Genomic DNA, 18,097 nt, shown 5'->3' with positions numbered 1-18,097 from the left:
ATCAATAATTGAAAAAGTAAAATAGAAAATTGAACATAATAATATAAAATACTAAAAATAAAATAAAAACTATATTGAAAAATATTAAGATTTTAGTTTTATTTCTTATATAAAGAAAATAGTCAACATGTCATGTCATTGATATAATTACTTTATGTTTAAAATAGTTGTAAAAATGATTTTCTATGGTAAAAGAAGATTTGTATGAATAATTAATGCAAAGATGACATAAGCTATAATATGAAAAGTAGAGTGTACAAAATATGCTAATTTTCTATGAAGAAAATTAATTTTACTTCTACTATTTTTGCTCTAAGCCAATCAAAGAAGAGATAAATTATTTTGTTTAAATCATTTAAATAGATGGAAAATTTCAAACTATAGTTGATAGACATATGTGTTAAAAATTCTTGACTCTCATTGATTAGTTAAAAAGTTATAGCAACTAATATGGCATCTAATAGATGCAATAGTGAACTAATAAAACTAATAAAACATGATTTGTGAATATGAGGCGACTACTGCTGGCCATACCTCTGCATCCTGCTAAAAATTAAGAGAGGTATGTGCTGAAATGTGTTTGGATTACACAATTGTCGAGAATGTCAAGCAAGGCCTGCTGAGAATTGAGGCAGCGGGGGATTTCGAACTGACTTGCTGGCGTTCCGAGGTTCAAGCGATGATCTAAAATCTTTCGGAATGCACCCTTTTCCACAATACGAATTTCAAGCGGCCCAATGGTCTTAGATTTCCTAGAACCAGCATAGCCCGGTTCAATCAAAGACTCGTCCATCATGGAACAACATCTACTCATAACACTTCCTTCTACTTTTTCACTGAGCTCCCAAAATATTACATAGTGACCTGGTTCAGTTGACTTATCTGCATAGCTTGTGAAGTCAACCAGCTCCACATTTTCTTCCCTCACTAGTCTGGTAGCCTTCTCAACGGCTATCTGTAAATCTTTTTCTGTGATCTTGTCGATGTTTAATGTGAGGAGGAGGTTCTTTCGGCACATGTATGACAATTGTGGAGTAGAATTGTAAAATCCAGTCACTCTGACAACATCACCGAGCCTGTACCTGTAAAGTCCTGTATTCATCGAGAGATATTAAGGAGCGAATTAATCTGTCTTTAACAAACACTACAGGTTTTTACAATAATTCTCAATTATCTTGATGATTGAAGTATGGGCCGCTGTGATCCAAAAAATGTGATTTGAAAACTCCAACAGAATCGAACTCAAAACAATTTAAGGTATTTTCATTAACAAAACAAAATTTCCTGAAGCAAATAGAAAATTGAAACAGTTAACTGAATATTTCAAAAAAGGGGGTGAACGCACCAGCACATGTTGTGATCACCACCTCATAATCCTGCCCGACTTTTAGTTCTGTCAGACCCACAGTTTCAAATTGAGTATGGTGGGCATTAGCTACATTCTGAACCATTTTCCCGTTCTCATGATGCAGATGGAGTGGAATGAATTCAAAATATGCAAGGTTGGGTACCACCGTGAAAGTTGCATTCTCTGGTGGGAATGTGGGATTCACATTGGCTGCAAATCCACATTCAGTGGCACCGTAATCTCCACTCATCAATGGAAGATCGCCTGCATAATGTCTCAATTTTCTTAGGTATGGTTCCATGGCACCAGTAGTGACACAATGGATATACTTGACACTGGGCCAAAGCCGTGGGATGATTCCATGCCAATTCTCCATGTCTTTACATTTTTCGTAGATGTGACCTGCTAAAGCTGGATTTGGTTTAAGCAATTTTGAAACGGCCGCTCTCATAGAAGGCACTGTAATTCGTCCATTAAGTCTCCCTTCCTTGATATTAGAACAAAGTTCTTGCCAGACTTGCTCGAGTGTCCGCAGAGCATCCACTATGGAGTAAGAAAAAATTGATCGGAAATATTCTACCTCGTTTGAATATAGCAGTGCACATAGTAGATGGCAATACAAGGATTGTTGAGGATCATTCCCAAATACAACCTCATCTGGACTGCATGGAAAAATCTGGCTTCTCTCCCTAAACATCTTATAAAGTTCACTAGCAAATATATGTGAAGTCACAGTGCAAGCTACAAAGCCCCCTTCATTGCGAATTTGTTTGCTACCATAAATGAGTTCAAATACTCTTCCCCCAGGCCTGATTGGAAATAATCTGCAGATCGATAAAAGCAATGGATGAATATTCATATTAGAACATGTTGCAGAATCCGCAAATCCTTGCAAGTATTACTTGCATCAGCTTTTCTTCAGTAAACAATTGAGTAAAATGAAGTGCTGTATAGATTTATCGTAAAACTTTGTGTGTGTTAGAAAAGAAAGAACAAATATGTAGAAAAAGAGGAAAAAGGAAAATTAGAACAAGAATAAGAATAATAAATTCTTTCTTATTTTATTGTACTAACAGGATCTTTAAGAGTAGCTAAGATTACAAAAGCATCAGTAACGAAAAAAGGAAAGAGGAAAAACCATAGGAATAAGGGCAGGTCCCCGTATTGTTGATTAACCATTTTTCGCTAGTAGCATCTGCTCAATTTTTCGAGACAGTGTTTGTGGAGCTGATGACTTCATATATAGAACATTCATTGCTTATTTTAAAGCTGTTTTATTAAATATTATTTAAAATTATATTTTAGTTGTATATTTTGAAAAAAATACATCTGAAGAAGAAATAAGAGACAAATAAATTGGAAATTTAACAACGTGAAAACATGTGTACTTTCTTCAATGCTTATTTTCAACTTTTAAGCAACAAATGCCCTAGATAAATATGAAAAGATTCTAAATTATCTCTTCCCTATTATTGAAAAATTGCATAGGGACACTTAAGCTTCTTAAAATCTGTGAGTGACAAACAAGGCAAAGCATTTGTCAATTGAAGATACAAAATACAAGAATTTGCATAGAAGCCCCCAAATAATAAATAGATGACAAAAAAAAGAAAACATCTATCAGTTAAGGATGCAGATGACACATAAATATGTACGAGTGACCCTAACAACACTACTCAACCATGCAAGAACAAATTACTCATTAAGAATATAGGTGTCAATTGTCTACAAAATTGATCAACTATGGAACCAATGTGAACAATAGAAAACCCCTGCAAAATATTGAATTGAAAGGCATGACAAGTCCACCGAAATGGTGTGGCTTGTCCATTATGGGCCAATAGAATTCAGTTCAATCTCTATTGGTATTACTATTTCATGCAGGTCTCTACTTTTGAGATGAAGCAAAAAAAATATCTTCATTTTAAAATAACAATATATCATCAAACTAGCAAAGGGTGAAAATTCCATTCTTTGAAATCTCTAAATTTCTTTAGCACTTGCCACAAACAAATTTTTATTCTCCTTTCCATCAACCATGACCTATGATACCATAGAATTTTTTGTGCTCTATTAGTATGTATAATTCTAGTTAACCTTCAAACATTAGATCTAGCTAAAAACGAAAGAATAAAGATTTAGTAAAAATTTAAGAAAATCGAACAAAAATACGAATAATAAAATCTTTCTTATTGATTTACATATTAATAGAATTGCAATATAAATGGAAAAATTAGAACAAGAATAAAAATAATAAACTCTTTCTTATTTTGTGATATTGTTATCAGGATTTAACTGTGTGATTTTGAGTCAAACTCATTGACCCATGTTTCATGAGTAGTGATTCAACATGAATCCATCTCTCATGAGAATGAATGAAACACTTAGCACTCATTGGATCTAGGTGATGCTCACAGGGGTGAAGCACCAAGACTTCCTGGGAGGTCACCCATCCCAGTACTACCCCAGCCTGAGCATGCTTAACTATGGAGTTTCCTCCATGGTTAAACCCAAAGCGTGCAACCTGATTTGCAAAACCTTCACCAAGTGTTGTGCCTTATGAAGCATTCATTAGAAAGCCCCTTAAGCTCATCAATTGATAAGTAGGAGATAATTTCCCCAGCAAGTCAAATTGTGATATTGTTATCAGGATTTAACTCTGTGATTTTGAGTCAAACTCATTGACCCATGTTTCATGAGTAGTGATTCAACATGAATCCATCTCTCATGAGAATGAACGAAACACTTAGCACTCATTAGATCTAGGTGATGCTCACAGGGGTGAAGCACTAGGACTTCTCGGGAGGTCACCCATCCCAGTACTACCCCAGCCTGAGCATGCTTAACTATGGAGTTTCCTCCATGGTTAAACCCAAAGCTTGCAACCCCATTTGCAAAACCTTCACCAAGTGTTGTGCCTTATGAACCATTCATTAGAAAGCCCTTTAAGCTCATCAATTGATAAGTAGGAGATAATTTCCACATCAAGTGAAATTGTGATATTGTTATCAGGATTTAACTGTGTGATTTTGAGTCAAACTCATTGACCCATGTTTCATGAGTAGTGATTCCACATGAATCCATCTCTCATGAGAATGAAAAAAATACTTAGCACTCATTGGATATAGGTGATACTCACAGGGGTGAAGCACCAGGACTTCTCGGGAGGTCACCCATCCTAGTACTGCCCCAACCTGAGCGTGCTTAACTATGGAGTTTACTCCATGGTTAAACCCAAAGCTTGCAACCCCATTTGTAAAACCTTCACCAAATGTTGTGCCTTATGAACCATTCATTAGAAAGCCCCTTAAGCTCATCAATTGATAAGTAGGAGATAATTTCCATAGCAAGTCAAATTGTGATATTGTTATCAGGATTTAACTATGTGATTTTGAGTCAAACTCATTGACCCATGTTTCATGAGTAGTGATTCAACATGAATCCATCTCTCATGAGAATGAACGAAACACTTAGCACTCATTGGATCTAGGTGATGCTCATAGGGGTGAAGCACCGGGACTTCCCAGGAGGTCACCCATCCCAGTACTACCCTAACCTGAGTGTGCTTAACTATGGAGTTTCCTCCATGGTTAAACCCAAAGCTTGCAACCCCATTTGCAAAACCTTCACCAAGTGTTTGACTCAAAATCACACAGTTAAATCCTGATAACAATATCACAATTTGACTTGCTATGGAAATTATCTCCTACTTATCAATTGATGAGCTTAATAATGAATGGTTCATAAGGCACAACACTTGGTGAGGTTTTTGCAAATGGAGTTACAAGCTTTGGGTTTAACCATGGAGGAAACTCCATAGTTAAGCACACTCAAGTTGGGGTAGTACTAGGATGGGGGACCTCCTAGGAAGTCCTGGTGCTTCACCCCTATGAGCATCACCTAGATCCAATGAGTGCTAAGTGTTTTGTTCATTCTCATGAGAGATGGATTCATGTTGAATCACTACTCATGAAACATGGGTCAATGAGTTTGACTTAAAATCACACAATTAAATCCTGATAACAATATCACAATTTGACTTGCTGTGGAAATTATCTCCTACTTATCAATTGATGAGCTTAAGGGGCTTTCTAATGAATGGTTCATAAGGCACAACACTTGGTGAAGGTTTTGCAAATGGGGTTGCAAGCTTTGGGTTTAACCATGGAGGAAACTCCATAGTTAAGCATGCTCAGGCTAGGGTAGTATTGGGATGGGTGACCTCCTGGGAAGTCCCGGTGCTTCACCCCTATGAGCATCACCTAGATCAAATGAGTGCTAAGTGTTTTGTTCATTCTCATGAGAGATGGATTCAGTTGAATCACTACTCATGAAACATGGATCAATGAGTTTGACTCAAAATCACACAGTTAAATCCTAATAACAATATCACAATTTGACTTGCTGTGAAAATGATCTCCTACTTATCTTTCTTATTTATTTATATATGAATAGAATTACAATATATATAGACTTTCTTATAGAAAATAGAGAAGGAAAAATGGAATAAAATAGAAAATTAGAAATATTTCTTGGTTTAGCTTCAAAACTACGCAATACCAAGTTTATCCATAAATCAAGGATAAAACAAGTTGCAAAAAACAACTTTTCTTGAATGTAAGGATAAAAAAACAAATCTTGCTAGTTTTATTGAACTAATATTTATACATTTATTTTCACAACACTCTTATGTTATCTACTTGGTTTGTACATATATCTACTCACATCTTCCATTATATGTGCCTCCTTTTCATTAAGTACTTTTTAGTCTAGTATAAGTCATTTTTTCACTCTAATGCATGCATTTTGTATAATCGGTCACACTTTTTGTACCAATGCAACCAAGTCTTATATAAGAATGCAAATATAGAAAGGTGTGATTAGTCCCGCTTTCTCTTATGACACCTATGGGTCTACTCAACATAGAGAATATATCACTCAATAAGAAAGGGTGAAATGACCTATACATAACAAACAATAATTCAACATAACTTGTGGCTTTCTGGACTAATTTAAGTATCATGTGTGCATAAAATGAATTGGAATTGATTGCTCTACAAGAAAGGGTTAATTATTTGTACAATTGTTTGCACAACATGCCCTCTTGCATAATAATTCAAGACAATGTGGTTTGGTGCTCCAATTATAAATTATATGCTCAACCAAACTTAGCAAAATGTTTCACACGTGAAAGGGATTTTAGTAGAATGGCTTTGTTCACGTGAATGAAAGACCCGATTCTAATTCTATGCAAGATAGCTACTAGCATATTTCTCAGTCATGTCATACAACTTCAAAGGTTGACACTCAAGGATTCAACAACAACATAGTGTAATCTTACAATGCTACTTTGAAACATACATATGTGTATGCACATGTTCTTTCTAGCATAACAGTTCAACACCATACACTTTAGACACATGGAATAACTAAGACCCACATAAGATAATCATCCAACTAGCATTCTATGGGTTTATCATCTACTGCATATCCATCCACATGTAAAGTGCATTATACATATAACATATATCAACACTCTATTTGTGGGACTAGCTAACAACCATTGTGTATGTACAATCTAAAGGGTTTCCAACTCACAATTATAGAATGCAATTTTTTATAGGTCTACTTAATGTAGCTTTACAAACCTTTATTATTGTGTGTTCTTCACTAGGGCATTCTTATAGATCAATTTAATATAGCCCCTCACTACAAGAAGGACCCCTAGGGACGTATTAGAATCATTCATATGGGTCAAAGGGGGTCATAGGGTGACTTATGAGCCCCCATGGCCCATTAAATGACAACATATGTCCCTAGGGGTCCTAGGACCCCTAGGGACATATTATAATGGTTAATATGGGTCAAAGAGGGTCATAGGGTGACCTATGACCCCCTAGGGACATATGTCATCATTTAATGGGTCAAAGAGGGTCATAGGGTGACCTATGGCCCTCTTTGACCCATTAAATGAGGACATATGTCCCTAGGGGTCCTAGGACCCCTAGGGACATATTAGAATGGTTAATATGGGTCAAATGGGGGTCATAGGGTGACCTATGAACCCCTTGACCCATTAAATGATGACATATGTCCCTAGGGGTCCTAGCTTGTTCCCACCATAATCGCTATATATACATAGCACATACAACATCATTGGGCATAAGAAACTTTTCTTCATCATATTTTTGCTTTACTTCAGTCATCACAATAAATAATAAAACTTTACAATTAACATCTCAAATTATGGCACACATAAAACTATTTCCATTAGCTTCTAAGCTATAACTTTGACTAAAGGTGGAATTGTTGTCCAATTTCAAATAGAAATCGTGTTAACCAAAGAGTTGGACATATGTTATACTCTAACATAAGAGTTCAATATTTTGCTATGTACATATTATAAATAACCATGGCTTTATCAAGGGTATTAATTTTTTTAAATTAACTATTGTGTCAGAAAATGTAGCAAAATTTCTTAATTTCAAATAGAAATAGAATTATCCACTAATAAATTATATCAAATCCTTGAAAATTTTGTAGGAAGCAAAGGGGAATTCCTCCAAAGAACATCATGCTAATTAAAATGTTTAAGTCCAAAGGAATTCAAGAGATTAAGAATCAATCTATGAATAGATAAGTGCACTATTAGAAAACTATAACATGTTTTCTATTTGCTTATTGTGGGACCCTCGCAATTCAAGAATCCTAAGTGAACTTGGCATTTTCACATTGGTATGCCTTAGCAGAGATTTCACTAGATGAATTGGATGAGTTTGGGTTTCAAATTTGCACTGTAAACATTTAGAATATCTTGTTCCAAGCCTATGAAGATACTCAAATGTACCATCTCTCTACATTTTGTACAATAAGAAGCATGGGAAAAAGCATTTATATCCTTTGTTGGGAATGTAACTAGGAAGTGTTAGTCAATATTACATTTCTAGTCTTCCCACCTATGTCATGTCCCCAATTTTTTGGTGACAGTTCGATTTAATTAATTTAATTAATGGTTGTCCAAGGACGACTAATTAATTATTTTAATTAAATAAATAATATTAAAAGATAACCTTGTATTTAATAAAGTGACTTGGAAAATATTTAATAAAGTCACTAGAGGGATAAGATCAAAAAGGTTCTAGAAGTCTCTGGAGAGGATGGAGGGAAAAGAATAAATAGGCACCCCAGGGCTCCATTCGAATCAGGGCAGTTGATTATCTCTCTTTGATTTTTAGATTGTGATTCAATCACGGGTGCATTGTGGAACCTAGGGTTTCTACAATTGTCACAGTTGGCCATTGAGAACGAAAACTCTCAATTGGTACGCAATTTTGAGGGTGTGAAATATCATCCGAATTATTGCAGATTGGAGGTGACGCTGCAGTCATTTCATCAGGAACAAATCTGTGGCCTAAGGTCAAATCTTGTGATTCATTGATCATTAGAGATTTAGTTAGGAAAGGATTAACTAATTGCAGAACTGGAGAGATTCGAAGGGAAGTTGGAAGCACTTTTTCCCATATCTGGTTGAATTTGCATGAGAATGGCCGCATAGTTTTCCCTGTACCTAGACGGCTCAATCTATATCAGTTGTGACATAGCAACGGGAGGTTTGGATTTACATTTAAAGAATCGCTGTAGAAGGGCAGATCGGGGAAAAGATTGAAAGGTTTCAGATCCATCCATTCTTCAGCGTTGAAAGTGATTGTGCTAAAAGAGCGTCCTCATGGTTAATAGTTTCGGTGATCCCCTTTTAGCATCCAGGAAATGATTATCGGATGTGAAGAAGCGGCTGTTTATACAAGTCGGCAACCTTACTTCAAGACCCTTCCCGTCACGGAATGAGGTCCCATTAACATGAAAATTCAAGGGGTGAGACTCACTGAAACCAGAACCCCCTCAGTCGGCCTTGCTCACGACCATACAAACTGCACATCTTCGCGGATTCGCATTGCAACACGACTGTCAGTTAAAGAGAACGCAGGGGACGACGCGGGTTAAGAGATTAGCCGCAGACTTTTTTTTGGAGCTCGGCAAAGTCGATATTGGGCGAACCCACAGACTGCATCCAACTCCTAGTCATCGTTAAGAAGGCGTCCAGCACGATTCGGCAAACATTGCGGAAGAAGAATGCGTATGTACCAAAGGGTTAACAGGTGTCGATTTCACTAAATTCATCAGTTTTCACCAATATCACATTCATCGGAAGGGCAGCTTTATCCGAATGATGTGCAAGTTCGGTGAACTGGACAGCATTCCCAGTTTGTGTGCGGACATTGCATAGGGTATAGGAAGGGCATCTTGTTCTGGTGGAGACGTTGCAAATGTTTGTCTTGCAGGCAATTCAGGTGATTAAAGTCATGGGAATGAATATATCATGAACTATACTCTTGCAACTTACAAAAAGCCTCAAGTTGCTTTGCTGAATGGGAATGTTATGAGGCAAGTTTCGAGTCACAACAGGGAAGACTCTTTATGCTATGCCAGAAACAGGACTGGGACTACATCTTGATGTTGGTGCATCATATTTCTTATCAAGACTTCCAGGATTCTTGGGTGAATATGTGGGTCTAATTGGCATGAGATTGGATGGAGCAGAATTAGTCACTTGTGGTCTTGCAACTCATTTTGTGCATTCTACGAGGTTGCACTTGTTGGAAGAAGCTTTAGCCAAAGTGGAGAAACTAGATTCAAATCTTGTTAATTCTATAGATATGATGGATGGAGTCGAAGCAACTGATAAACAAAGTCTGAGTCAGTATTCCCGCCAAGTGCATCTAATTAATTATAGTATTTGCAAGTAGTTTAATTTAGCAAATAAAGTTGGCATTTGATAAATTGTTGTACCTCAGTTGGGGTAATTTAGTAGTTCTCAAATCAGAACCATCATAGCTCGATTGCTAACTGTTTGACGAAATGTCAAACCCTTGAAGTTTTAGTATTTTTGGTGCTGGAGTAAGCAATAACCTGTCGGGGTTATTTCAACCTAGGATAGCTTTGGTCTATTTTGTAATTTGTGTTGTCTACGAGAAGCACAATGTCAATAATCTCTTGAAAGGATTCATGATCTAATATCTCAAATTGAAAATTTCCTTGCCTTTTTGCTGTGAGACTTGAATGAAATTAATTTTGGCGAGAAGATCCTAAAGTGTATCATTTGAAGAGTTCAAGGGCATGCATCCACAATTTTTCAACTGCCAAAACATTGTGAAAAGTGATGATATACAACCATGAAAGAGAATGTTGATTAACCAAAACCCCTTAAGAAACTCTTTAGATCCTTTTATACACAAAAATCCTAGAATTTTGATATGGGTTATAATAAACAGAATTCCTGTGCTTCATTCAATGTTTAAAAAAAGGATCTAAAGCATTTACGTATTAACATATGTGTTTATGTCTTTCTTTTAAAGATTAAGTGGGTTCTAAGTGTTAGTGTAGTTTTTTATTTTTCCTATTTTGCTAAGTTTTTCCTACACTTTTAATAATCTCGCTTAGGTTAATAAAGCATGTCTTATTAGGTGAATGGTTGTGAGGTGTCACCTTCCTACATGTGAGCATCCATTAGCTATCTTGGGAAGATACTTTGCTATCTTTAGTCCGATAGATGGTTGCTCCTCATTGGTTGGTGTTGCCACATCCTCCCTCTTCTTAACCTATATAAGCATGCTACCTGGCTTATATTTGCATCTCTTATTTTTGCATCCTCTTAATGCTATTTTTCTTCCAGCATTTGCATTACTCTCTTGGAGACTAACTCTATGATGCTATTTTGATTTTGTATCATTTACATTTATAGTTTAGTTATTTATTCTTTGCACTAGTTTTCTGGGTTAGTAATCTTATCAGATTCTAACATGGTATCAGAGCTTTTCTATGTGCAAGAGTAGATTTTAGTTTCCTTATTTGAGAGATTCGAGGGGGGCTAATAAACTTTATTGTAGTTTTTTGAAAAATGAAGTATGCTCTTCTCTTGCATCTTTGGATGATTGTGAGAATCAGAAAAGTTTTGACAAAAACGGTTTTTCTTTGGAGTTTCAATCTCAAATCTGACAACCAACTTGCATATTTGGAGTTTTCAATCAGTATTGCTGGTTCCAGCATGCCATTAATGGACTTGGGAAGATGATCCAACATTTGCATGCCATATTTTGGTTGCTGGGGTCAGTTTTTGATTTTTGGAGCCATTTTTAATTGTTAAAGGCGTCTAATTTACACTACAGCAGCATCTTCTGTACATCAATAAGAAAAACACTTTTTGAGTTTTGTTCGCAGCCCCGAAAAACCATCTGGGTATCTTTTAGATTTTGCATGCAAGCTGTATATTTTGCAGAATCAAGCATGAAAGGCTACAACCATACCCCTCTCCGTTGGCAGTCGTAGATTTGAATACAGTTTTCAATTTTCTCGTTCTTGCTCATACAGACTTCGATTTTGATGATTCTTGTTATGAACTTGGCTATTTTTTTGTGCTCTATCCACTAGTGGAGTTGTTTTTTGATTTTCATGCATGAATTCTTCAAAAATTGCAGATTCTCAGCCGTGTTTGTGCACAGTTCTCATTTTGAAAACTTCGGAGGATCATAACTTTCTCATACGACCTCGTATCAAGGCGATTCTTTTTTTGAAAGTGCATGATTTTTCGAGTAGATTGCAGTGGTGCTATTTTTTTCCTTGATTATTGTGCCCAAGTTTCAATTTTAGCATATGCTCTTCATGAGGGTTTGTAATGCATTGAAATCAAGACCACTAAGTATTTCTTTCTAGTGGTAGTTGTAAACACACTAAAATAAAGTGCCAAATCATATTTCTTTTTTTGGGGGGGGGGGGGGTTCTTTGATTGAGTAAAAAGGGGGGGGGGGGCATTGTCGTGGCTGGGTTCTCTTCTTTTTAGCATTTCTTTGCATTTCTTCATCATGGATCAAAAAAATATGCCCATCCTAACTCCATACAAGTACTTTGAGTGGAAATCACGTATGATAGTTCACTTAAAAAAAGCTGGATTAAATAGGATAACTATGGGACTTGAAACTGAACCTGCTAAAGATGAAGACAAGCCTAAGTGGTTTAACAAATGTGATGAGGCATATGGAACATTGTGTTTGTCTATTTCTCCTGACTTGCTATTTCACATTGAGTCTTTGGATACACCAAATGAAGTATGGACAAAGCTAGAAACACCATTTGGCACACAAGATTCAATAAGGGGTCATATGTTGGAAAATGAATTAATTAGTTTAAGTCCAAGAAATTTCAACACAATCCAAGATTTCTTCACCAAATTAAAATCTCTAAGGCTGCAATTAAAACAATGTGGAATTGAAAAGAAAGATGAACAACTGATTCTTAGTATTCTCTCTAAGCTAAGTTCAGAATATTCTATGTTTGTCTCTACCTTCTATGCTACTAAGGGTGCACTTGGTACTCAATTCACCATGCCATCTCTAGATGATTTTGCTGTCGATCTTACTCGACAACAGGACAAGCTAATCTAGATGGGCACTCTTAAGTCCTCTAAGTCACATGCCTTAGCAACCAACCAAGGCACAAAAGAACAAAAAGGACAAAGTAGTAACAACAATAGTAAGGATGAGAAACAAAATAATAGTGAGGAAAAGAAGGATCAGATACCAATTGCTTCAAAAGCATCTATTGATACCTCATCCTCTAAGCGCGATAAGCCTAAGAAAGAAAAGGTTAAATGTGCCTATTGTAAAAGACCCGGTCATGATGAACATAAATTTTTGAAGAAACAAATTGATCACTTGACATATATTCTTGAGAAGAATAATATCAGTGTTCCTGAGTCTATCAAACAAAGTTCTAATGAAGGGTCTAACAACGAAAAAGAAAACAACAAGGGGAAAGGAAAGGGCAAGGCCCTTTTTGTAGTTGCTTCCTCACCATCCACTTGGGTTCTTGATTCGGGTACTTCACACCACATGGCTTCATCTAAGGAATAAATTGCATCCTTGGAGCCATGTACTATGCCTTCTATGTTGATGGGTGATAACACTCCTTTCGAGGTGTGTGGGAGAGGGTCTGTTGATGTGGGGGATGGGACATTCCATGATGTTCCTTGTGTACCCCCATTGTCAACTAATCTCCTATCGGTATACCAGATCACTCACACAAGTTTAGGCAAGCAGGTTGAGTTCACTCCTAGTTCAGTGGAGATATGTGAGTTGCACAATGATTCTACAGTTGCAGTTGGGAGAGCAGATCATCAGTCATGACTCTATATGTTTCCTCATTTTGTTCCTAATCCTCTTTTGACTATTTTTCTCACTCACTCTAATGATGTGAGCAGATTATGGCATGAGTAGTTTGGCCATCTTAACTTCCACTACTTGCATCAGCGTAACCAACAAATCATGGTCACAGGGTTGCCTTCTACTTTGACATTGGAGTCACTTGGAATACATGATAGATCTTCTGATGGGTTAGATTCACTTGAGCAGTCTTCTACCTCCACTTTTGATGCAAAGAGTGATTCAAAGGACTCACCTCCTTCCTCTCCTAGTCATCATTCATAGGTTGATCATTCTCCTCTAGATTCTCCATCTTTTGGTCCACTTTGGGCTAGACAGACCTTGCAGTTTGCAGGTGATTGGGTTGGGGATCCATCAGACACCAAGCAGACTCGTTCACAATTCCAGGATGCTCTACATATCTTCATTGCTACTGCCTCAAATCCATAGTCCTTTCATGAGGCTTCTGGTATTTCTGAGTGGGATATAGCTATGCAGGAAGAGTATAGTTCCTTGATGAGGAACCACACTTGGGATCTTGCCGCTTTTTCTAAGGGAAGAAAACTTGTTCGATGTAAGTGGATCTATCGGACAAAATTTGCAAGCTTTGCTGGAGGTGCGGGATGCTTCATCTTTTGGGGGGGCCTCTTCCTCTCACTTGGAGTCCTAATTTTCTTTGGGGAGTCTCTTTTCTCTCTCTTTTGGGAGAATTTTATGTACATGGGTACCTCATCAGGTTTGACTTGCTAGGACCCATTTCTACATCCACCTAAGCTTCACTTATGGGGGGGTGTTAGTGTAGTTTTTTATTTTTTCTATTTTGCTAAGTTTTTCCTACACTTTTAATAATCTCGCTTAGGTTAATAAAGCATGTCTTATTAGGTGAATGGTTGTGCGGTGTTACCTTCCTACATGTGAGCATCCATTAGCTATCTTGGGAAGATACTTTGCTATCTTTAGTCCGATAGATGGTTGCTCCTCATTAGTTGGTGTTGCCACATCCTCCCTCTTCTTAACCTATATAACCATGCTACCTGGCTTGTATTTGCATCTCTTATTTTTGCATTCTCTTAATGCTATTTTGCTTCCAGCATTTGCATTACTCTCTTCGAGACTAACTCTATGATGCTATTTTGATTTTGTATCATTTGCATTCATAGTTTAGATATTTATTCTTTGCACTAGTTTTCTGGGTTATTAATCTTATCAGATTCTAACACTAAGTGTACAAAAAAAGAAACCAAATTCTGTGTGTGTGTGTGCGCGCGCGCATGCATGCGTGTAATGATAATTTTTTTGTTTAAAGCATTTACATATTCATGTATGAGTTTATGTTTTTCCTTCAAGATTAAGTGGTTCTAAGTAATAGAAAATGAAACCAAATAGTGAAAGCAATATATATGTCCAAGAATATTTGATGTAATCATAAAATTTATGTTTAAAGCACTTACATATTCATGTATGGGTTTGTCTTTTTCTTCAAGATTAACTTGATTCTAAGTGTATATAAAATGATAATAAATAGTAAACACACACACATATATCAAAAAATATTTGCTATAATGATAAAGTTTACACTGTAAGTATCTCATTGACACTGAATTCATATCTTTTTAATACATTAAAAAAAAATTAACATCATTATTTTGAACTGTTAACAATCAATTTAATTCATGATAATAAGTTTCCATAATTTATAACTTACTATTTAATATTTTGGCTAAACATCATTAAGTTCAATATTCAAATCTTATATGACCAATATTAACTATTAAACTCATAAATACTTTAAAATAATAAAAAGGACATTAAAAAAAACTTATTACCAAACAAGACCCAATCAAAAATATAACAGAAAATAGAAAATAAGAAAATATTTTAGTTTACAACTTTATTAGCACGTGCAATTGAAAAAATTCAATCATTCAGAAAAGCTTCAAACTGGGCATCAGAATACCGGACCACACGATATGGTATTTGTTTGATTTTATCAAAAAAATGCAAAGAGATTCTAGAAGACCCAAATAGTTACAAGCGACGAGCAGAACGACATACCTAGCTCGATAGGCGGCAGAAATACGAAAGACCTGCACCATTCCTGAGAGCAATTCTTCATTAAGAGGGATGAATTTGAGCCTCCCGTCAGTAGTCCCAGAGCTGCACACAAAACTAAAGCCAAATTAAACTTCAATCTGGAAAAAATGAAAAACTTTGCAGAAAGAGAGAAAAAAGAAAGCGAATTTATTTCAATTCGGAAAAGATTTTTGTATACAAAAGGAAAGTTATATAGTATAAATTTGAATTTTGAATCAGAGAAAACAGAAATTATGCAGAAGTAAAGAAGATTTGTACATAAATTGAAAGTGAAATTTTGAAAATTTGAACATTCAATTTCTGAGAGACAACAAATTATGTAGAAGGAAATAAAAATTTCACTGAAAATTTGAACTTCAATCCCAAAATGACCACAAACTATCAAGAAGGGAAAAGACAAGAAATTACACAGAAGGAAAGCAGATTTCTACACAAATTGAAAGTCAAATTGGAAAAACACCATATGAAAGTTTAAATTGTGAAAATTTAAATTTCAATCTAAAAAAATTGAAATTATACATAACTAAAGAAGATTTGCATACAAATGGAAAGATAAATTGTGAAAAGTTGAGCTTAAATCTGAAAAGGGTAACAAACAGTGCAGTAGGAAAGAAGATTTGCCCACAAATTGGAAAAATTGCAAAATTCGAACTTCAATCTGAAAAGACTTGAAAATATGTAGAACAAAAGAAGATTTGTACATAAAATGAAAGTTAAATTATGTAAATTTGAAAAAAAAACCAGAAATAACCGACAAGAAAATGTACACACAATTAAATAATAAAAATTTAAACTTAAATCTGAAAAAGACAACAAATTGTGCAGATTTTTATACAAATTGAAAGCTAAATTGTCAAAATTGAAACTTCAATCCTGAAAAAACTATATCTTAAAAAAGAAAATTTGCATAGAAATTGGAAGTTAAAAAAGTGAACTTAATATGAAAGAAGAGTGAAATTAGGCATCAGTACACACAAATGAAAAATCAAATAGAACTTCGATCTGAGAGAAGAAAAATTATACAGAAAATAGAAGATCTGCAAACAAAATAAAATCCTAAGTACAAATATAAACTTCAATTGAGGAAGAAGAAGAGAAGTTATGCAGCGCGTAGGAAGATTTGTAGAAGCACCTCAATGAGAACGCAGAGATTGGCTGAGCAGTAAGAAGGGAGGATTGATCTCCGCGGGCAACTTGGAGAATGTAGGGCTCGAGGTCGGCGTGAATGGCGAGAGGAACTTGTGCTTTGAACTCCCCCGGATCTGTGCTTTCATTTACTCGCCATTTCCGCAAATACTCCGTCGCACTGTTACGCTCCAGAATCTTCTTCAGCGTCTCCCGCTGCACGCGCTCTGCATCCCTCGTTATCGCCTCGAATTCCTCAATCACATTCTCATTTAGATTTGCATTCGCCATTTTTGGCCTCAAATTCCTTCTGCTCTTCCTTTGTGCGATCTTCCTCGGTGCAGACTTAAAACATTTAAGACCGCTTTATAGTGAATCAAAGAAACTCTATATGTTGTGTCCATGTTTCTCCAATTCTTATTTAAAGTCAAGAAGATTGTACAAATCTTCCAAAGCAACCACCTTAACATGTTTGAACTGACTAGACAATATCCAGAAATGGAGGCCAGCAAGCTGCACGAACATCCATTAAAATATATTGAACGGGCCAAGAACACTACGGTCATTTTAAAATCGCTAGTTGATTTTTTTGTTCTTCAAGTTTTGAAAGGGCTCCGAATCTTCTCCGGAATCTTCTCTTAATTGAATTTATAAATTTAATATTTGAAAATTCGCACATGTTTTAAGAAACGTTTTTATATTTAGAAAATGGCTTGGGAGTAGTTGAACATGTTCTCATAAGAATCTATAGTTGGTCAATAATTACTTAATTAATTTAAAAGTTTATATTATATTATTACTATCCGAAAAAATTAATTCAGCTACTTATTAATGTCAAAGTACATATTTGCCTAAAAGTTAATGTTACTCATAACAAAAATAATATATTTATGAAAATATAATAAAATTACAATACAATCAACAATTAAATATTATATAGGTTCCTAAGTATTTTACTGGTGTGAACATGGTATTTTATTAAGTTGCTTTGTTGGAAAGGCCTTATTCACACTAGTTATTTAAGTCTATCTAGAATACAACTAAATAGTTATTATTTAAAGTCATAAAATAAATTAATAATAAAATATTGTATTAAATATCACATAGAATGTTAGTAATTTGTACTTGCAAATACTATTGCATTCATTTCACAAATTAGTCAATTAATTGCCACCAATTACATGTGTTTATTCAATTTTTTATTTTTTATTTTTTAAAAATAAAACCATTGTTTATTTTAAATCTCATTGGTTTAAAACATTTTGTATTATAGGACCCC

The 18,097-nt window shown here is 35.4% G+C and overlaps 1 protein-coding gene across 1 annotated transcript; it reads right to left on the bottom strand.

Moving 5' to 3' along the window:
* Window positions 1–398: 398 nt before the first annotated feature.
* On the bottom strand, window positions 399–17,438 carry LOC149547794 (jasmonoyl--L-amino acid synthetase JAR4-like). The gene is made up of 4 exons (XM_089794803.1): window positions 16,826–17,438; window positions 15,655–15,756; window positions 1,346–2,172; window positions 399–1,092 (listed from the first exon to the last, which is right to left on the bottom strand). The coding sequence occupies exons 1-4, from the start codon at window positions 17,107–17,109 to the stop codon at window positions 554–556; spliced, it is 1,752 nt and encodes a 583-aa protein (XP_089650929.1). The 5' UTR covers window positions 17,110–17,438; the 3' UTR covers window positions 399–553.
* Between the last annotated feature and the right edge of the window lie 659 nt (window positions 17,439–18,097).

The sequence above is a fragment of the Cupressus sempervirens genome, chromosome 7 (genome assembly GCF_028749045.1).
Source record: "Cupressus sempervirens isolate cs-2001-9-10 chromosome 7, ASM2874904v1, whole genome shotgun sequence".
In the NCBI taxonomy this organism is placed as follows: domain Eukaryota; kingdom Viridiplantae; phylum Streptophyta; class Pinopsida; order Cupressales; family Cupressaceae; genus Cupressus; species Cupressus sempervirens.
This window is presented reverse-complemented; position numbering and strand designations above follow the sequence as displayed.